The following is a 23445-nucleotide window of genomic DNA, read 5'->3' as shown; positions in this document are numbered from 1 at the left end:
AAAGAACTGACTTACAGTTTGCTTTACTCTAACTCTACAGTAGCTTGAGAAGCTAACGGATCCCCAATTCCCCTGACCGGGTCACGAACCTAGGTCGTGAATATGACTCGTGGGTGTGTTTTCCGACTTCGCTATTGTCTCCGGCAGGTACTCTCCATGCAAGTGAACCTCGATGAACTACCTCTGCTACACTGTGACTACACGACATAGTCTCATCTCCTTATTACCAGTAGGAGGACAGCTCATCACATTACCCTTTACTGTATTCATTGATGAACCCATCATCTCTTGGGGTTAAATAACACCCACCCTATCCCTCCATCCCCAAATCAAATCCACTTTAAGGTATTGATGAAAGCTGGGACTTTAATATGACCCTTTAATTAAGATTAATAATGCTTTCAGATAGCTGATTATCTCATAACTATCTTTTTCAATTATACCACTTTCAAGCTCCACATCCCCCCCAAAACTTTTTTTTCTTACTGTCTTCTAATAGAAGATAATACTTCAGTGGTCTTCAGCAGAACTGAGAATGCGGGACTTGAGAAAGCCTAATGGGTTTTCTGTGCTGTAGAGTCAAACTGGGCAGAACTGAGCAAATGCGGGGGTTAGAGATGTTAGATCCCTTGGGTGGTTTACTCACACAAATACATCTGCCGAAGGTTGTGAGAAATCATCAGAGAGAGCTTACGGATACACTGAGGGGCATGTGTGTAACATCCAGGCTGTGTGCGTAGAATACGGCATTTGTGTTAGATCCAAACTGAGCATAATAAGAACAGAAACCAAATTTATTTTTGTTTGGCAACTGCACACTGCACCTACCAAATATTGTAACAAAAGTGTCAGCATTCTGTCTGAATTTGTATTTCAGTTGAACATAATGGCATAGGCTAAGTACGGTATCTTGCCCAAGGGCAACCAATAAAGGCACACCATTTCGGATTCCAACTCCAGTCATATGCTGTTCCTTAACATGTAAGGCCAAGCTTTGACTTTGAAATATTACTAAGAAGTAGAACCCCAGGCTATTTGGCCACTGCAGTGTGAGTTGAAAGGCCAAACAAGCCCTCAGGATCAGAGACCATGCACCTATTTAAAATAAACATTTATAAAAATGAGATTATGTCCTCTCCCCGATTTCCCTTCCCCTATAAACTGTGCAGTTCACTATCAACATTTCCAGTTTACACATTTGACATTCAATGGCAGGTCTCATACTGGTTCCAAGACAGCAGTACTATGTGGATTGCCTTGACTGTAGATACAGTAACATCTTACTATATCTACTAGTGCTTTCAGGTTTACAGCAACTCCCCTTGTCTGGCTTTTTGCTCACAGACCATAAATATTTTATGCCTTCTGCTGGGGAAAACACTCACCAAAAATGGAGATATTTACCACTTTGACATCTAAGAAATGTATGTTGGGACTAGGGCTGTGGCGGTCATAAAATTTTGTCAGCTGGTGATTGTCAAGCAAACAGCTGCCGGTTACACGGTAATTAACCGTTATTATTTACATAAACACGTTTGGTATCTTGTGACTTCCACGCATAGCCAACAAGCCACTGATGCAGACCTTTGAAACTTCTACATTTTAAAAAGTCTCATAAAGAAATGTGATATAGCCAACACCTTCACAATGAATCCATTATGTATTTTAGACAGGTCTAAAGAAACATGATATGAAGAAAATGTAGTCTATTTCAGAAGAACAGAATTGCATACTCAGAGTTGTCCTTATGTTAGGTCCTGTTGTGGCTATTGCATATGGCTGTGGGCTACACTAGTTAATTTAGCAGACAAGATCTGCTTAGAATACCGTGGCATTATTTTGTATTATTTTATATGTGACTATTTTCAAGAAACTAGGCGTGTCATGTGTCACTACTTCACAGGAGAGCCATTTGAACGTAAACTTTTTAAAATGTGTATAAAAATTTGTTTTGGCAGAAATACCTTCAGGAACTTTCATGTGCCTTAATATCAAACTTGTATGCAATCTGTAAATACAAATACAATTATATATATAATTTATTACGAGCCTAGTTGGTTAAGCCACAGAAAAAGTGAGGAGCCTTCCCTAGCCATGATTGCCTGAGTTAATGGGTGGGCTGGACAAGCCGAGAGATGAGTTCAGATTAGTCTGGCATGTAGCATGCTTCTGTCTATAACATGAGCTGCTCAGTATATGTAGGTAATCCTTTCTAACATAACTTTTTGAAAGATATTACATAGTAGAACTGAAAGTTCTAGTTTTGAAAGTTTTGCAATCAGTGGAATGCACAGTGGAATTAGAGTATGATATTCTGCCGTTTGATTGCAAATATGCAGACGGAGTCGAAAAGAGAACACAAAGAAGGCTGTTGTATAAAACACCTGTCTCCGGATTACATCTTCAAACTAAGGCAACCATGGCATCCGTGACAGAGAGGGAGAAGCATCCATCCATGTATTCGGATAAGATAGTCTAGCTAACTACATGTTCAGATATTACATATTTCAAATTTTGTCAGAAAGTTGTTTTAATTTCAAGTTAAAGAGTACTGTTAGCTAGCTAGCTAACGTTAGCTGGCTGGCTCGCAAGCTAACTGTCCTTACTGTCCTGTAAGGATCCAAATAGGTCAGATCAGCTTTGCAATAAATAAGTTCAGCCAGACCCACTTTCACCCACAGAGGAGGGAGAAGGAAGCTGGTGGGGGGTTGACAGCCCACACTGTGTTGTAAATCAAGGAGAGAACAGCCCTCTCCAAATTCACACAGGAATGTGCCTTTCTTTCACAGACATTTTCCAGCTGAAACGTTAGCACGTTCTGGAGTGAATACTGGAACAATATTTCTAACATAGAACTTGGGGAATGGTAAGAGGCGATCTAAAGAATAATAATGTAATTTCGGTTGTTATTTTGTGATGTCATTAAAAATGTTATAAAGGAAATACTGTAACTTGAAAAAAATATTGCCGTAAAGAGTGTGATTTGCGACACAATGAAATAAACAATAGAGCATAATATGAAACGATAGACATTTTTCTATCATCACACAATATATATCGTCATATCGCCCAGCCCTACTAAATAATATACAGTATGTGTGAAATTAGTTTTGATTTAGAATGGACCATTATCTATGCACTTACAGTGCCTTGCGAAAGTATTCGGCCCCCTTGAACTTTGCGACCTTTTGCCACATTTCAGGCTTCAAACATAAAGATATAAAACTGTATTTTTTTGTGAAGAATCAACAACAAGTGGGACACAATCATGAAGTGGAACGACATTTATTGGATATTTAAAACTTTTTTAACAAATCAAAAACTGAAAAATTGGGCGTGCAAAATTATTCAGCCCCTTTACTTTCAGTGCAGCAAACTCTCTCCAGAAGTTCAGTGAGGATCTCTGAATGATCCAATGTTGACCTAAATGACTAATGATGATAAATACAATCCACCTGTGTGTAATCAAGTCTCCGTATAAATGCACCTGCACTGTGATAGTCTCAGAGGTCCGTTAAAAGCGCAGAGAGCATCATGAAGAACAAGGAACACACCAGGCATTTCCGAGATACTGTTGTGAAGAAGTTTAAAGCCGGATTTGGATACAAAAAGATTTCCCAAGCTTTAAACATCCCAAGGAGCACTGTGCAAGCGATAATATTGAAATGGAAGGAGTATCAGACCACTGCAAATCTACCAAGACCTGGCCGTCCCTCTAAACTTTCAGCTCATACAAGGAGAAGACTGATCAGAGATGCAGCCAAGAAGCCCATGATCACTCTGGATGAACTGCAGAGATCTACAGCTGAGGTGGGAGACTCTGTCCATAGGACAACAATCAGTCGTATATTGCACAAATCTGGCCTTTATGGAAGAGTGGCAAGAAGAAGGCCATTTCTTAAAGATATCCATAAAAAGTGTTGTTTAAAGTTTGCCACAAGCCACCTGGGAGACACACCAAACATGTGGAAGAAGGTGCTCTGGTCAGATGAAACCAAAATGGAACTTTTTGGCAACAATGCAAAACGTTATGTTTGGCGTAAAAGCAACACAGCTCATCACCCTGAACACACCATACCCACTGTCAAACATGGTGGTGGCAGCATCATGGTTTGGGCCTGCTTTTCTTCAGCAGGGACAGGGAAGATGGTTAAAATTGATGGCAAGATGGATGGAGCCAAATACAGGACCATTCTGGAAGAAAACCTGATGGAGTCTGCAAAAGACCTGAGCCTGGGACGGAGATTTGTCTTCCAACAAGACAATGATCCAAAACATAAAGCAAAATCTACAATGGAATGGTTCAAAAATAAACATATCCAGGTGTTAGAATGGCCAAGTCAAAGTCCAGACCTGAATACAATCGAGAATCTGTGGAAAAAACTGAAAGCAGTGTTCACAAATGCTCTCCATCCAACCTCACTGAGCTCGAGCTGTTTTGCAAGGAGGAATGGGAAAAAATTTCAGTCTCTCGATGTGCAAAACTGATAGAGACATACCCCAAGCGACTTACAGCTGTAATCGCAGCAAAAGGTGGCGCTACAAAGTATTAACTTAAGGGGGCTGAATAATTTTGCACGCCCAATTTTTCAGTTTTTAATTTGTTAAAAAAGTTTGAAATATCCAATAAATGTCGTTCCACTTCATGATTGTGTCCCACTTGTTGTTGATTCTTCACAAAAAAATACAGTTTTATATCTTTATGTTTGAAGCCTGAAATGTGGCAAAAGGTCGCAAAGTTCAAGGGGGGCGAATACTTTCGCAAGGCACTGTATATAGCGAATGGAGGATGCTTTCCCCGTGGTTAATTTTTGTGCCAGCCAGGTAGGCTATGCTACTGTTGTAAAGAAAAGCAATGTGCTTATTAATATTAAAAAGTTGATAAACAAATATAGTAAGCTTAGCCTATAGAAAGCTGATGGGATCCTCCTCTTTTAAGAAGAGGCCCTCAAAAAAAGTGTTTTGTTTTACAGCCTGGAATCGAATCAGGGTCTGTAGTGACACCTCTAACACTGAGATGCAGTGCCTCAGAACGCTGCGCCACTCGGGAGCCCCGAGGACTTTAATAATAGGTATTCATTACACTTCTCTAATTGATTTCCTTCAGTTCTAGTAAGCAATAAGATGAGACGCTTCCGTATATGCCTTTGTATTCTCAGCCTTTGTCTCTGCATGGAATCAAGTCGAAATGAACATTTGAATAAGTGTTTTGAACTGTATGGTGCAGCCCAAAACACAGAACAGTTCATGTCAGAGATTGAATTCCATTTCTGTTCTCCGTCCCTGTTTCCCTCATCAGCTCTGCTGTGGAAAGGAGGCACAACTACAGCCCACTTGTTACTGTGCTCTCAGACAGACAGACAGACAGACAGACAGACAGACAGACAGACAGACAGAAAGACAGACAGACAGACAGACAGACAGACAGACAGACATGTCTGACAGACACATGCACAGAGAGTGCAGGTTAACTATGTTGTGTGAAATGTTCAGATCCACACGATTGTGATTGATAGGCTCAGAGTGAACCCCAGGGACGTGTACTGTTCCTCTGCTACAAACACCACGGAGGCCCTCTACCCTGGAGGGAACACAGCCAGCAGGAGGTCCTTTCACACCAAGTTCCAGTCCAGTCTACAATTACTGTCCGTTTCTCCAGACCCCCGGGAGGGTATAACGAGCAGATAGATTCGAGAAGCGTCAGATGAGGATTGTGTCTGATGGCTGCAATGTTTTAGATGGACACAATTCACACAAGAGTCAAATATAATGATGCAGACTATAAAAAAAGGCATGTCATTCAATTGAATAAAAATCCTTGCCAAAGAGACTGCCAGGGAGAGAAAGGAAAGAGAGGGATACAGACCAGGTTAGAAAATAGACAACAGACCTCAAGACATGATGTAACTATGCTGAGCACTTGTTATAATGAAAAACAACTCCAATCTCAAAAGAAAAGAAAAGAGAGGGAGCATGTGAGGTAGAATACTGACTCACCTACGGGGCTATAAAATATTTAGGTGATTGCACCGCCAATAAACCCACCTTCCTTTGGCATAGGGTTGATGAAGCTGAACCACATTTTTTGGGGGACAAAATAACCTTGTTCTCTAGCATTTATTAGATTGCAAATGTGTCTTTGCTTTATCGTAATGGCCTTGTTGCCCTATTGACAGAGCGAACGGGAAGCAGTAAAAGTTAGCTGAGTGCGGTGTGAGGCATTACAAAAACCTATACTGATTTCACCCCGCCCCTGTACAGCCTCGCCTGTGATAGGGAAATCATTTCTGAGTGCAACAGGGTGTCAAAATGATGGTGCTGTATGGTGTAATTTCATTCCTCTGGTTTGCAGCCAGGCAAAAGAAAAAGCATATTCCAGGAAGTCGGTGTGGAACTGCTCAGCCATGGCAAAGCCAATGAAGACAGAGACAGATAAACAGAAGGGTGAGACTGGAAGAGTGTGTTGTTTAACATACTCAACAGAAATAATCATCACATTATGACAACTGTGGGAACAGAACAGATGCAACACAATCAGGTAGCTATTTTTACGAAGAGAACATTGGTTTTTGCTGGTAGTGCTGTATTTCCCTATGCTGTGTAATAAACAATAGTTTGTGTAATCAGCTGTGATGCCTTAAGCGGTGGAAATCGCTGTTCTCTTTAACAGGGGTTCTCAAAGTGGGGTCCACAGAAGCACTGCATATACACTACACGACCAAAAGTATGTGGACACCCGCTCATCGAACATCTCATTCCAAAATCATGGGCATTAAAGGGGAATGGAAACACTATGATTTAGAACGACGGCGAACTGTAAATCATCATATTGGCATTGTTGCGTCACTGGCAGGAGAGAACATTTTGGAACTCACAAAAATGGCTGAATTTACCGAGTCGCTCCGAGTCTGAGAATGAAATAATGTTAGTTAGGGAGCCAATAAACCTACTGAAGACGTTCATGTTTGAGCCGATCGTTGCCCCAGATCAAAGAGTTTGTTCTTGTAGCTGTGACAACAAGGATATGCCGCCTGAAACACCTCAGCTAGAGGGTCGGCGTAGGCAAACACAAACTGGTGTGAGTGGGGATGCTGCCAGGTAATGGCTAGAGTAGGAGTGTGTGTGTTGTAGAGAGATGGTGGTGATACAGCACAAAATCCCAGCGGATGGTGGCTGTATTGCATCCAGTCAGAGGTTCCTGTCAATCTGTCTGGATGGTGACTGTATTACATCCAGTCAGTGGTTCCTGTCAATCTGTCTGGATGGTGACTGTATTACATCCAGTCAGAGGTTCCTGTCAATCTGTCTGGATGGTGACTGTATTACATCCAGTCAGTGGTTCCTGTCAATCTGTCTGGATGGTGGCTGTATTACATCCAGTCAGTGGTTCCTGTCAATCTGTCTGGATGGTGACTGTATTACATCCAGTCAGTGGTTCCTGTCAATCTGTCTGGATGGTGACTGTATTACATCCAGTCAGAGGTTCCTGTCAATCTGTCTGGATGGTGACTGTATTACATCCAGTCAGTCTGGATGGTGACTGTATTACATCCAGTCAGTGGTTCCTGTCAATCTGTCTGGATGGTGACTGTATTACATCCAGTCAGAGGTTCCTGTCAATCTGTCTGGATGGTGACTGTATTACATCCAGTCAGTGGTTCCTGTCAGTCTGTCTGGATGGTGACTGTATTACATCCAGTCAGTGGTTCCTGTCAATCTGTCTGGATGGTGGCTGTATTACATCCAGTCAGAGGTTCCTGTCGATCTGTCTTGGTTGCGATATATTTATTGGATGTGTCGGTGCTCAGTATATATAATCAGTATCCTATAACGATGTTTATCATCAGCGCTGTTTGGCGCGTTGGTAACACATTTACCTTTAGATTAGACGACTAGAGTTCCAATCGCAGACAGCATCATGATTCATGAAATCTCATTCTAACCAATAATGGGGCGTGCTCTTTATAAATACATTGTGATTTCGTTTCGGTATCAGACTAACTTTGCTTTTTTTGGATTGCAGAGCATATAGGTTGGCAGTTTATCGCCAGCTCACCCTATGGGCACAAGAGAGAATTGGACGAGGTCTCTGCGTGTGTCGTTTCTTCCATAAAGTGTGCATAGCCAGAAGCAAAGGCATTGAGCAAAAGTTTGAATAAAACCAGTTCATTTGGTAAATCTAGCCTAGCGTAAGACATAGACCTAATGCCTGCGCCTTATGTAAAAATAGTATTAGTTAGCTTGTTCACTATAACAACAGGTTCAAGCGTAACCAGAAAAACTTGCTTTGCAGATAAAACTACTTTCAGTGTGCACTAATCCCGTACCCCTGTCGCTAGAGTAGTGACTTCAACTAGCTTTGGCCTCCATCTATAGGAAAGGAATAGTAACTACAATGGGCAGCTAGTCAGAGTCAAAGTAGACATGAATAATATATGCCATTTAGCAGACGCCTTTATCCAAAGCGAACTGGGCACATGGTAGTGGAAACAGATCATAGAAACAAGATTACAATTTTGATGTCATAGATCATAGGTCAGTCTTCGCATCTACAGCTCTGTCTATAAATTTGAGAGTGGTTACATTTCTCCAGCCCAATCCCTTAGCTTTTTACCAAAAGAGGAGCAGGGAGTACCTTTGTTATTGTTTCTACTGCTGATTGCCACTTTAAGAAGTTAAGATGCAGATTAAATACACACCAAAATATGTTACAGATACTATAAAAATGTCCCATCACTCAGACAATTAGTGGATACACAGCATCCAGCAGAGCAAACAATCAATCAAATATATTTGACAAAATCCTTTTTTACATCAAAATAATAACCACAGTGGTTATAGAGGGTGCAACAGTTCAACACCTCAGGACCACCTCAGGTGGAAAAACAATTCCACTCTGATTCCCTTTATGTAGGGGTGTATCTTTGAATTCGCTGTTGAATGGCCTGCTCCTTCTCCATTTTCGGAACACCATCCCGCTCCCCCAGTGATTGATAGTATATCTTAGTTTGCACTGTGATGATTGTGATTCTGCGAGTTCACTGATCTCACTCTCCGTCAGCTCCATCTGTGGCGTATAGGGGCAGGACTCGTTTGTATACTGATGATCGTGAGCTCAATCTAGCTGGGCCCTGAGCTCTTTAGTGATGGTCCCGGTGGACCTCTTCTCCACCGCAGCACAGGAACACTCTGGTCAGTTTGGCATGCTGTACTAACCATTCTTTCCTGTTGGTAGAAAACAATTAAGGCATTTATTAGGCTATAGTTATATTCAAGAGTCACTGCAAATACTTGAAATAGACAATAGCCTTAGACATAACATGTATTTGCATGTACCACCTGCCTCCTGCACAGTCCCCATCCAGGATTAAAACATTTTCAGGGATGAAGATGTCATCTTGAAAAGAAACATTAACAAACGTTTTGTTAAGACAACTGAACCCACATCAGTTGGCATTAACAAGCTACCTGTTGTATGCTTTGTCAACACACACACACACACACACACACACACACACACACACACACACACACACACACACACACACACACACACTTCAGCAAACATTAGGTATGTCAACTTCTGTCTAGCTAATGAGGTGGAGCTAACAAAACATTACAAAAACAAATCTGTCAACAACATGTATTACAGTACTTGACTATTTGAGGTGGAAGCTAGCTACAGTAACTAACTTTACCTAATAACTGGAGTACACGGATAAACTCTGTTGCAATTGTAGTTGCAGTTGAGTTGCTTGCTAACGTTATTTGCTGGGAGGTGTAACACAAAACACTTCAGACGCAATTAGCTAGTTACCTTCAACTAGAGTTGCAACAAAGTTGTCCAGTGTCTAACGCTAGCCTAGCCAACAACAGTCATGACCGGTTAACGTTACCTCTGGGGCTCCATTGCATTGACTCGCGTCGCCTCCTCCGCTCAGTTGCTTTTGATGATGGTCGGTCGGGAACCCCTACACCATAACCCTCTAAATGTCAAACGGAGGCGTAAGCAGAGGGCTTCAACGTGGGCCTATGACTCCTCTCCATTCGGAAACTCCCGGTTGCCGCATCGAAAGTGCCATTCATCTCGAAGTCTGCCTCCGCGAAGTGCTGTCTGCAGATCCTGTTCTTCGATTCACTCTCAATACCACAGACAATTTGCTGATTCCTGCCAGTGATGCACTGGCGTCGGTCGTTACTATGGCAATTTAAAATGCCGCTGACCATAGCTCAAATAAACCTTGTCGGCAATCAAAATACTAAATATAGAGATGTTTTTGTGTTTAATGCACATGTTTATTGTTAATGGATTGAATACATCTCTTTGTTTAGATTTACTTCCCAAAGTGTTCCATTTCCCTTTAATATGGAGATGCCCCTTCCCCACCATTGCTGCTAGAACAGCCTCCCAATCTTCTAGGAAGGCTTTCCACTAGATGTTGGAACATTGCTGCGAGGACCTGCTTCCATTCAGCCACAAGAGCATTAGTGAGGTCGGGGACGGATGTTGGGCGATTAGACCTGTCTCGCAGTCGGCATTCCAATTCATCCCAAAGGTGTTCGATTGGGTTGAGATCAGAGATCTGTGCAGGCCAATCAAGTTCCTCCACACTGTTGTCTACAAACCATTTCTGTATGGACCTCGCTTTGTGCACAGGGCATTGTCATAACGAAACAGGAAAGGGCCTTTCCCAAACTATTCCCATAAAGTTGGAAACACAGAATCGTCTAGAATGTCATTGTATGCTGTAGCGTTACGATTTCCCTTTAATTGAACTAAGAGGCCTAGCCTGAACCTTGAAAAGCAGCCCTAGACCATTATTCCTCCTCCACCAAACTTTACAGTTGGCACTATGCATTCGGGTAGGTAGCGTTCTCCTGGCATCTGCCAAACCCAGATTCGTCCATCGGACTATCAGCTGGTGATGCATGATTCATCACTCGCATTTCCACTGCTCCAGAGTCCAATGGCGGCGAGCTTTACACTACTCCAGCCGACGCTTGGCATTGTGCATGGTGATCTTAGGCTTGTGTGTGGCTGCTCGGCAATGGAAACCCATTTCATGAAGCTCCCGACGAACAGTTCTTGTGCGGACGTTGCTTCCAGAGGCAGTTTGGGACTCAGCAGTGAGTGTTGCAACCGAGGACACACACTTTTTGCTCTAGAAGCTTCAGAACTCGCCAGTCCCGTTCTGTGAGCTTGTGTGGACTACCAATTCGCAGCTGAAACTTTGTTGCTCCTAGACGTTTCCACTTCACAATAACAGCACTTACTGTTTACCACTCTAGCAGGGCAGAAATTTGACAAACTGAAAGGTGGCATCCTAAGACGGTGCCATGTTGAAAGTCACTGAGCTCTTCATTATGGGCCATTCTACTGCAAATGTTTGTCTATGGAGATTGCATGGCTGCGTGCTCGAATCCACTAATTTGAAGGGGTGTATTGGACATTTAAAAAATGTTTGGCCAAGGGAACAGTGGAATAAGTTTCTACAATTTATGATCTTAACCCTGGGCAACATGGGCCTGGGAGGCTCATAGGGATATTGGTATCTACAGTACTCCACCAATAATTTAAGCTTTAAAACTGCAGTTCTCTCTGCCTCATGGAACATTTTTTGAATTTCAGGATATTAATGTTAAAGCTGCAACAAGAAAATATATCTCTGCCCCATAATTTTTTTCTTGAAAACTGAGAAAGAGGTGGGCCATTAAAATATTCCTTCCTAGGGTCCGACACCGGGTTCAACTGGCAATGCACTGCCGAGGTCATAGTAAAACCAAAGACAGTACAGAAGGAAGAAACGGTTTCTCCAATAGAAATCCCTGATCACACTTGTAGGCGATTTCATGGGAACGTTGGCTATCTAAGCTCATGCGCAGAAGCATGTCATCAGGTGTAACGGTCGTCTTGCACCGAACAGCACATTTGCAGGCCGAAAATGAATATTTTCACGAGGTTGGAGTAATAACATGTTCAACTACTTAAGACATTGACTCGAATCTAGGTTATGCCTTTAGCTTGAGAAAATGAACAAATAAGGAAGCATTTTTTATTTCTCTCATTGACACTGGCCTGGTCTGCTTGGTCTGTTTCACAAGCGTTCCCGGAAGTCTTGTGATGTTGCGCCTCTCGGTTTAGAAACTCCTTGGATTGTATATTTTTTTATCTCACTTGAGTTGTGTTCTAATTTTGAGGGGTTCCCTGATGAATTTGCTATCACAAAAGCGGTCCCCGGCCCCAAAAAGTTTTTAAAAACTTTGTTTTATAAAACCAATACATATTAATCTTGATATGAATCATTAGTCACAGAGAGATCAGTGAAACTCACAGGAGGGTCTTGGTCCTCAGCGAACACAGTGGCGATGACCGTTCCCTTCTCTGCGTTGGGGGCCACCAGGCCCTTGTACAGCGCTTGGCTAAACACCGGGGAGAAGTCATTCATATCCTGTGAATAAAAAGAAAAGGAATAGATACATAAAGTACTGTAGGCTACTATGAATGTTGAATTTTACATTTTTGTATCCCCAACGCTTAAAAAACAAAAAAGAGAAAGTTGGTCAATTTATTTTATACACTGTGATGCAAGTGTGATGCACTATGTGCAAGTCTAGCTGAAGTTCTGTGGGAGCATTATTATGTGAATTAATGTCACAAGATACTTAATTCCAAATAATGGAATGTTGAGGAAACCAAGGAAATTGGCCTTTGCAAGATGTGTATTGCTTTAGGACAGTGGTACATATTTCATATCTGATTGTAAACTCATTAGTTTCAAGTTTCACTGTTTTTATGTTGTTTTATTTATTTGACCTTTATTTAACTAGGCAAGTCAGTTAAGACCAAATTCTTATTTTCAGGTTAACTGCCTGTTCAGGGGCAGAACGACAGATTCGTACCTTGTCAGCTCGTGGATTTGAACTTGCAACCTTCCGGTTACTAGTCCAATGCTCTAACCCTGCCACCACCTTTCCTGCAAGCTCCAAACCAACATTACAGTAATCAATATTAATGTAGCACTAAAAATAACAAGGTAGAACAAAAACAAAAACTGAACTGTAAACTGTACCGAACGTCAACTTAAATGTATTAAAGAACGATCTGGCCTAAATGGCCATGTACTCTCTAGGTTTCCTGCCTTTCTAGGGTTTTTCCTAACCTCTGTGCATCTACATTGCTTGCTCTTTGACTTAAATTGAATTATTTTGCTGCTCTATAGTTCGCTACATACTTCAGTCAAAATTAGGGAGGTTGGAAAAAACAAAGTGATCAGCAATCAGATTATCTCCTACCAATCAGAGTATCAAAGCCAATTACGAATGTTCAAACCGCCACCGTTCTAGTAATGGCCCAATCCATTGGTTTCTGAGAACAATCAGAACGGCTAGAATGTTTTTCTGTTCTAGAAATCATCGGGAAAGTACTCAGATTCAGACAATGGGGAGAAGAAATGAACATCCGTGGCTATTATATAATTGGACAATTTTCCTGTCCTGCTAAGCATTCAAAGTGTAACGAGTACTTTTAGGTGTCAGGGAAAAAGTATGGCATAAAAAGTAAAGTATTTTCTTTAGGAATGTAGTGAAGTAAATGTAAAAGTTGTAAAAAAAAAAAAATAGTAAAGTAAACTACAGATACCCCCCCCACCCCCCCAAAAATTAAGTAGTACTTGAAAGTACTTTACATCACTGCTCAATTGAAATAATTAACACACTGCCACGTAGGGCTGCCTGATATGGTCAAATAATTTAGGATTTATTTTTAACCAAATGTTGCAATTGCAAATTGACTTAGAATTAGAGCAAAACTGTAGTAATCATGGAAATAGAATGACTATTCTAATTCTATAGTTAGAATATAATAGTGTGCACTTTGAATAGTGTTGTTTGAGATGACAATGAATTAAAATGCCAGGGAGGAGTTATTGTGACAGGGTAGGAACTAAAGTGTTGATAGGTGTTTTCTAGGGGACCCTATAATCGTATAATACTTCATGTAGCTAACGTATTCTTGCTTTGCATATTCCTCATTGATTTAGAAGATATTGTTGCACAAACAACATGCTGATTTAGGTCTACACCATCACTGGTATTATCAGGCTGTATTAGCTCTTACTCAGTACATTTATTAGTTAGCTAGCTAGCTATTAGCATTAGCAGCTAACAATTAGCGTCTCACAAGATTTTGGGCAACTTGCTAAGAAAAGACAAACTAGCTGTTTGCTGATGTATGAAACACAAGCTAATAGTGTCATTATAGAACACTAGTGGATTTATATTAAGAAGCAACGTGAAAACAGCATTGTTGTCATCAACATTGTTGCATGTGCTGCATTGATCATGCAGACCAAACACAAGTGTCTCGTGGTTGAGGACCATCAAATGTGCTCCTTGAGTGAAAGGGGGCGGGGCGTGCCTAGGTCTGTGTGGAAAGTGGCACGGAGAGAAAGAGCGGAGAGAGATCACTCAAGTAGTGAAGTAAACTATAAAAATTTACATTACACATTTAACAAACCAAACATTCAAATACCGGTATAGAAGGTAAAGTAAAACCCCAAACCGGTCCCTGCATCAATACCGGTATATCATAAAATACGGTATACCGCCCAGCCCAACACCTACCCATAATATGGACTTGGCTTTTGCAACTGCACTTGAAATTTTTCGGACTGACTGACCTTCATGTCTTAAAGTAATGATGGATTGTCGTTTCTCTTTGCTTATTTGAGCTGTTCTTGCCAGTGACAGTTCTAGACCATTTCAACTGGGGGGGCCAAGCTGGGGCCAGTTGTACTGTTAGAGGGGCCAGTTACATTAGACGTTATTGTTGTCATCGTTTTCTTCAGGCATTAGCAGGCAAAAGACCATGTTCATAATCATCATTGCCACTTTCTAATAACGGATGTAAAAAAAAGAATGATAGCAAAAATGTGTTATGTAAAAATTATTTCATACTCCACATTTAGGGGGGCCACAAGGGGTCCAAAATTGTTGTCACAGGAGCACTGTCCCCCCACATATTCTTGCCATAATATGGACGACTTGGTCTTCCACCAAATATCTTCTGTATACCAACCCTACCTTGTCACAGCAAAACTGATTGGCTCAAACGCATTAAGTAGGAAAGAAATTCCACAAATTAACTTTTAACAAGGCACACCTGTTAATTTAAATGCATTCCAGGTGACTACCTCATGAAGCTGGTTGAGAGAATGCCAAGAGTGTGCAAAGCTGTCATCAAGGCAAAGGGAGGCTACTTTGATCAATCTCAAATATAACATATATTTAGATTTGTTTTACACTTTTTTGGTTACTACTTGATTCCATATGTTATTTCACAGTGTTGATGTCTTCACTATTGTTCTATAATGTAGAAAATAGTTAAACTAAAGACAAACCCTTTAATGAGTAGGTGTGTGCAAACTTTTGACTGGTACTGTATATTTGCAAACATTTCTAAAAACCTGTGTTCCTTTTGTCAATATGGGATACTGTGTGTAGATTGATGAGGAAAAATAATAATTTAATCAATTTCAGAATAAGAATGTAACGTCACAAAATGTGGAAAAAGTCAAGGGGTCTGAATATTTTCCAGAATGCACTGTACATATACAATTAAAGATCTTGAACAACACATGGATTCATATGATATAACGACATTTCTGATGATATGGTTGAAGTGGGCCGGTGCTGACCTGCAGAGAGAAGAGCCTTTGACACAAGTGCCCTTGAACAAACCATCTGATTTAACCATACCTAGAGGATCTTAATGTGAAAGGAAAAGACTCATTCACAGACACGTGTCCAGTCCATCTATATGCAGCTTGTGTTCTGTTGAGCTGACAAACAGTGATACAGTGCTTCTGCTTTCAATAACAAAGTCTGGCCATGGTGTTGTCCTCTGTTTGTAGAGGTGGAGAATACACACACACACAAGCACGCTCTATCAGCTTCTACCATGTGTTTTCAGAAAGGGCGAGAAACGTTTGTGAGTTACACACACACACACAAGCACGCTCTATCAGCTTCTACCGTGTGTTTTCAGAAAGTGAGAGAAGAGGGAAACGTTTGCGAGTTTATTTCTCAATCCAAGGACACAGGTAGACTACACAATCTCACCGCGAGGTCTTCCATGGAAACGAAACCTTTCTAAAAACAAACACAAGAACAAATTAAACGCAAAAGACTTAAAAAGCCTCGGCAGGTGTAATATGGAGGGAGGAAGGAAGGAATGGCATTGTGCCTCCTCCATCTCCACTCATAGGAACCCAGTGTGAATACATTCGTCCCGCCTTAATCCATGTTGGCCCTATCAAAAAGCTGCCAGCAGGATGTGATCCTATCAAACACTGTTCCTGGGTGACTACAAGGAAACTGCATCAAACTGTCCTTATCGAAGGACAAACTCACTCTACAGCTAGGATGGGCCTGCAGAGGAACAACTTGAAGGACCAAGCTTCCCTTGCCATCCTGGCAGTATTGTGAATGCAGAGTGGAAGTCAGCGGATCTGCCATCGGGCTAAATAAAACCCACATACACCCTGAAAAAGCAAATGCACTGTTTTCTGTCCAACTCAGTGGGTAAAGTGTGAGACCAGGGGATGTTCTATATCATGAATATAGTCACAGTTAAAAGGTGTTGTTACGCATGCACACACTCACGTACACACACACACACATACACACAAACAGAGCGAGACACAGTGTGCCAAAACAGGAGGCGTTTAATCCCTTAGTTTCGATTGAGCGACTAATCTCATGAAAGGTTGGAAAGGGAACGCATGCGTCTGGAAATCCTCACATAATTGCAGTCACAAAGCTAATGAGTCATTCAGCCCTGGAATAGCACCGGGCTAACACGACCGCTAGAAAGCCACACTGGCTTTGGATATGTGCTCAGCCTTGGATCAGCCATAACAAAAACACAATCAGGACTGCAATTCAAGTGTCTCCTAGCTGGCCTATCTGAATGATGCCATCAATAAATTGAGTTCATAGCATATACAGTGGGGCAAAAAAGTATTTAGTCAGCCACCAATTGTGCAAGTTCTCCTACTTAAAAAGATGAGAGGCCTGTAATTTTCATAATAGGTACACTTCAACTATGACAGACAAAATGAGAAAAAAAATCCAGAAAATCACATTGTAGGATTTTTAATAAATTTTTTTGCAAATTATGGTGAAAAATAAGTATTTATTCAGTAACAAAAGTTTATCTCAATGCTTTGTTATATACCCTTTGTTGGCAATGACAGAGGTCAAACATATTCTGTAAGTCTTCACAAGGTTTTCACACACTGCTGCTGGTATTTTGGCCCATTCCTCCATGCAGATCTCCTCTAGAGCAGTGATATTTTGGGGCTGTTGCTGGACTTTCAACTCCCTCCAAAGATTTTCTATGGGGTTGAGATCTGGAGATCTAGGCCACTCCAGGACCTTGAAATGCTTCTTACGAAGCCACTCCTTCGTTGCCCGGGCGGTGTGTTTGGGATCATTGTCATGCTGAAAGACCCAGCCACATTTCATCTTCAATGCCCTTGCTGATGGAAGGAGGTTTTCACTCAAAATCTCACGATACATGGCCCCATTCATTCTTTCCTTTACACGGATCAGTCGTCCTGGTCCCTTTGCAGAAAAACAGCCCCAAAGCATGATGTTTCCACCCCCATGCTTCACAGTAGGTATAGTGTTCTTTTAATGCAACTCAGCATTCTTTGTCCTCCAAACACGATGAGTTGAGTTTTTACCAAAAAGTTCTATTTTGGTTTCATCTGACCATATGACATTCTCCCAATCTTCTTCTGGATCATTCAAATGCTCTCTAGCAAACTTCAGACGGGCCTGGACATGTACTGGCTTAAGCAGGGGGACACGTCTGGCACTGCAGGATTTGAGTCCCTGGCGGCGTAGTGTGTTACTGATGGTAGGCGTTTGTTACTTTGGTCCCAGCTCTCTGCAGGTAATTCACTAGGTTCCCCCTTGTGGTTCTGGGATATTTGCTCACCGTTCTTGTGATCATTTTGACCCCACGGGGTGAGATCTTGCATGGAGCCCCAGATCGAGGGAGATTATCAGTGGTCTTGTATGTCTTCAATTTCCTAATAATTGCTCCCACAGTTGATTTCTTCAAAACAAGCTGCTTACCTATTGCAGATTCAGTCTTCCCAGCCTGGTGCAGGTCTACAGTTTTGTTTCTGGTGTCCTTTGACAGCTCTTTGGTCTTGGCCATAGTGGAGTTTGGAGTGTGACTGTTTGAGGTTGTGGACAGGTGTCTTTTATACTGATAACAAGTTCAAACAGGTGCCATTAATACAGGTAACGAGTGGAGGACAGAGGAGCCTCTTAAAGAAGAAGTTACAGGTCTGTGAGAGCCAGAAATCTTGCTTGTTTGTAGGTGACCAAATACTTATTTTCCACCATAATTTGCAAATAAATTCATTAACAATCCTACAATGCGATTTTCTGGATTTTTTTTTCTCATTTTGTCTGTCATAGTTGAAGTGTACCTATGATGAAAATTACAGGCCTCTCTCATCTTTTTAAGTGGGAGAACTTGCACAATTGGTGGCTGACTAAATACTTTTTTGCCCCACTGTATTGACATAATACCATGACTGCTATTCATCTAGCGCTGAAGTACTTTGCCTGCTGGGGGGCAAAGTTAACTACTTGTTTGTAATATCATCACATCACCTCTTGAAGAGCATAGTCAGAACTATAAATTATTATTCCTTGCAAAAACATTGCGCATATTTATCTCTATCATCAGAGTTATGCAGCAAGTAACTGCATGCTTTTAATGATCAGTAAGCATCAATTGATCGTGTAATTTAACGGGCAAAGTACTTTAGCTCTACATGAATAGCAGTCATGGTATTATGTCATTATATGCTGTGAACTCAATTTAATGATCACCTCATTCAGATAGGCCAGCTAAGAGACTTTTGAATTGCAGTCCTGATTGTGTCTTTGTTATGTGTGATCCAAGGCTGAGCACATATCCAGAGCCACTCTGCCTTCTGCCCTTAGACTTCACATCACTTATTTAACAATCACTTGAAAATGGCACGTACGTCAAATTGAACGCTCTGCACCGTAGTGTGACATTTTATTGATAACGACCTATATCTCGTCTAAAGATAACTGTAACTACTGCTCCTGGCACTGAAACAGTATTGCTTTGTTGCCTTTTGCCAGTACTACTTCTGCCTGCAGACCATGAGGTGAAAGGATTTGGAAACAAAGTGTTTATTCATCCTAATCAAAGGAGTTTACTAACTCCAGCACACCTTCCTCAGTAACTGCAGAGCAGGGGACACACAGTGAATAAAGCGTTATGCCGACTATGACTATCACTTCTACAGTGCTGGTTCTATGGATCCTTCACCATCACTGATGGTCCTTAGGGACTGTGATGGTACATACTATTGCGAAATGTAAAGCAACAAGTGCTTTTTCCTTGATGAGGGCTATAACTCGTTTATTCTTCAAGCACTAGCCTACTTGTTATCACCATGAGTGGAAACACGTGAGAGTGAAGTAATGTACACACTCAGAATTGTAGAAGGTGATATGGTGCTGCTAGTGATAGACACATTTAGAGACAGACAACGTAGTTTAAACAAAGTTTACATACATTATACACAACAAGGTAGAGTGAGTATAGCTATAACAGAATGAGCTACAGTGTTTATACAGTTGATATACAGCAAATGTACAAACTGACGGAAGTGCAACTCAATATTAGGAAGGTGTTCCTAATGTTCGGTATACTCAGTGTGTCTAAATGCAGAGAAATGGACAGAGTGCAATGCATTATAGTGCAGTTATTTTGTGTACAGTTCAGAGATGTCTTGATGCGTGTGCAGCATAGAGTGCATATTCCTTTAGTCTCTATAGGCCAGATGGCCAGTTGGTGAGGGCCACTATTCAGGTGATGGGAGGTTTTGACCTGAACCGCCTGCCAGAGGTGAATTTTTGGAGGGAGTGACCGGGGTTGGAAGGGTCACCCTGAGCCGATGACACTCTCTGTAGACTGGACAATGCATTGCAGTTTACCCTTGCAGGGGCAGACGCAGACCCAAACAAGATGGTGATGGAGGAGATGAGGATTGACTCAACAATTGATGGGTAAAACAGGATCAAGATTGAATGGGAGATGTTAAATTTTGTTTTTAGCTGCGGCAAGTAGTACATCCGCTGGTGTGCCTTACTGGTGACCGCTGTGATGTTAACCTCCCACTTGAGGTTGTGGGAGATGATGGTCCCCAGGAATTTGAATGATTCAGCAATGCTACAGTAACAGCTGAGCCATCAATCTCAAGGGGGAGAGATGGTGAGGGGCATTTTCTGAAGTCAACTACCATTTCCACAGTTTTGTCTGTGTTGTATTCCAGTTTATTGCGACTGCACCAGGCCATTAGCCGGTCGACCTCTCCACGTTGTTGATGAGACCGAGCAGAGTAGTATCATCTGTAAACTTGAGTAGTTTGACAGATGCGTTGTTGGAGGTGCAGTCATTGATGTAGAATGAGTAGATTAGAGGTGAGAGCACGCATCCTTGCAGCATTCCGGTGCTAAGGGATAAAGAGTCCGAAAGGTGTTTTCCCAGCTTCACATGTTGCGTCCTGTTGGTCAGGAAGTCAGTGATCCACTGACAGATGGAGCTGGACACGTTCAGCTGGGAGAGTTTGCATTGTAGCAGTTATGGGTATTGAACGCAGAGATAAAGTAATATCTTTGCATATGTCTTTGGGTTATCGAGGTGCTTAAGGATGTAGTGTAGGCCCCTGTTAACAACATAGTCCACAGACCTGTTAACTCTGTAGGCGAACTGCAGTGGGTCACACAGTGGGAGGGGGGAGTGAATACACAGTGAATACAGAGCTTCAGCTGGTCTTACCGTGATCCGAACAGTGACGGTGGCCTCACCGGGGGGCATTGTCCCTGCCTGGTCCACGGCCTCCACCTGGAAGGTATAGTTGGTCCCCATGCCCATACTAGCCAGGTCCTCAAAGTCCAGCGTCTGCAGGACCAACAGCTCGCCCGAGATCGGGTTCACTGAGAAAAGCTTCCTGGCCTCCGCAGATTTGATACGGTATGTTACGTTAGAGAACAGGTCTGCATCCACCGCCTGTGACAGAGGGAGAGAGAGGGATCAGACAGACAGACAGACAGACAGACAGACAGACAGACAGACAGACAGACAGACAGACAGACAGACAGACAGACAGACAGACAGATAGATAGATAGATAGATAGATAGATAGATAGATAGATAGATAGATAGATAGATAGATAGATAGATAGATAGATAGACAGATAGACAGATAGACAGATAGACAGATAGATAGATAGATAGATAGATAGATAGATAGATAGATAGATAGATAGATAGATAGACAGACAGATAGGGATGGAGGGACTGAAGTCGCAATGAAATGAGAAATGGTATAGGTGTTGGCTATATTCAGTGAATGCTAATTTGTTTAAACAGTGTAAAGTGCTTCTACTATGTAGAAATGTAATACAATTAATACAGGCACTGATCAAATTAATCCAAAGGAAATTGTTTAGTTGGCCCTTTATAAGTACAATTATTAAGATCAAAGGAGGAGTTATGCTAGCGGCAGAGAAATATGATTATAGAAATGCATGTACACAAACACATACACACACACAAACACAGCAACCAAAATCCTGATTAGAAAAGATATCCAACCGACACCTGAGAATAAAAAGTCAATGCGATCTGTGGGAGTGAGAATCTTTCAGGTGGAAGGCTTTGATGTGGAGATGTGACGGAAGTAACAATATACAACAATATAAAAAGATAAAATACATTTATAAATAAATAGAAAAGAGAACACATATAATCCCTCCAGAGGAGAGAGGCGGGGATCAGAGATTCATCTGCCTGCAATGGCTGTCTGTCACTGGGCCTTCTTTACAGACAGGTGTCACTCCCACTACCAACCCCATCCCTGTCTGCTTCTGTTCTGGCTGAAGATGTTGTTCGTTTTTCTTGGGAGATTAGTGTTGTCACGGTTGCAGGTGTCAGTCACTCATCCACTCCCCCCTCCCTTGCATTATTCCCTTGTGAGTTGAGTAATATGTCACTCAGAATAGGTCTACAATTACTTCCCCTCTGTCCCGGCTTTGCTTTGGCGCTCGCTTGGGTATTCCCATGGTTCTCTTCCTCAGCACACACAACAAGAGGATATGCTTGACAGTAGGGCTGCACGATTAATCAAATTCAGATTGAAATTGCGATAATGATAGGTCAATATTCATATCGCAAGAGGCTGCGATTATCTATTTGACGCTCAGTTAATACAACAAAAACTAGACTACGGCCCTCCTACAATGAGATCCGCTAGACTCCGTTCATTCACTCCCTACATGCATAGAGGATGCTGACCAATCACATTTGCATTGCATGCACATGCTGGCCAATCACAAGCGTCCCCGCTTAGAGGGTGCAGTTAAATGCTGGTGAGGAGAGGAAGGGCTGAGTGCTGCTAGTGCTAACGAAAAAACATCCCCCAGACAAATAAGAATATATCACATAGACAAAGACATGATTCCTATTTGCAGAGTCAACAAAGATGGCGTCAAGAAGATGATTAACAAGCTGGACAGGAGATACAAGATTCCATCTCGTACATATGTCTCCCAAGTCAAAATTAAGGGAGAAGTTGAAACAGAGCTCACACATGTTGATTATTACTTGACTACAACATACATTTGGAAGTAGGACAGCCGAGCCCTAAATTAGTCTGACAGTACACTATATTGATGAGATGTTTCAACTGAAAGGTCGGTGCTTGGAAACATCATAGGCCAGAAGATCACACAGGATAAAACATTGCTCTGGGTTTGTGTGAAACTTTAATTGCCTGGGTCGCAATTGAAAATCGCAATTCATAATCGCAATATCCGTCAAAAAAAGGGCACAATTATACATTTTGTCCAAATCGTGCAGCCCTACTTGACAGTGTCGAATCTACCTGAGACACCTTCCATCAAGTTCCAAGGCGCTCAGGGTTTATCAAGCATTACATTATCGTTTGTCAAGAGAGGGATTTTTTTTTTTTTACCCCTTAAGCCTGATTCAGAGCGTTGATGAGAAACTGGCTTTTAGTCTTACTCCATTTGAGACTTAAGACACCCAGAGAGTTCTTACAGACCAGACTCCTCAGATAGTAAAATATAAGTGTTTTACCCTCCATTGTGTGTGTGAAACACTAAAGAGCCTGGAAGCTTATGGCAGTTGAAATGGAGGCCAAATCGCCTGATAGCTGTAGACGCTTTGACGTTAAATGATGTTAAAGGGGGCATTTAATAGTCAAGCTGTTTGAAGCCGTTACTGTTCTGTGCAAGGCCTGGCAGTGAGAGAAACCACAGATCCCCCTCCCCCACATCCACACTTACACTGAGTATCAG

General features: G+C 41.8%; 1 protein-coding gene across 1 annotated transcript in view; it reads right to left on the bottom strand.

The window, feature by feature from the left end:
• LOC139411624 (protocadherin-15-like) overlaps nucleotides 1-23445 on the bottom strand; it is a 269777-nt gene that overhangs the window by 75258 nt on the left and 171074 nt on the right. Inside the window, exons 21-22 of the mRNA XM_071158218.1 lie at nucleotides 20903-21133; nucleotides 12333-12449 (exon numbers count right to left, since the gene is read on the bottom strand). Coding sequence (XP_071014319.1) covers nucleotides 12333-12449; nucleotides 20903-21133 — 348 coding nt within the window. The remainder of the gene's footprint in view (nucleotides 1-12332; nucleotides 12450-20902; nucleotides 21134-23445) is intronic.

This window comes from Oncorhynchus clarkii, chromosome 1 (assembly GCF_045791955.1).
Source record: "Oncorhynchus clarkii lewisi isolate Uvic-CL-2024 chromosome 1, UVic_Ocla_1.0, whole genome shotgun sequence".
Classification (NCBI taxonomy): Eukaryota; Metazoa; Chordata; class Actinopteri; order Salmoniformes; family Salmonidae; genus Oncorhynchus; species Oncorhynchus clarkii.
This window is presented reverse-complemented; position numbering and strand designations above follow the sequence as displayed.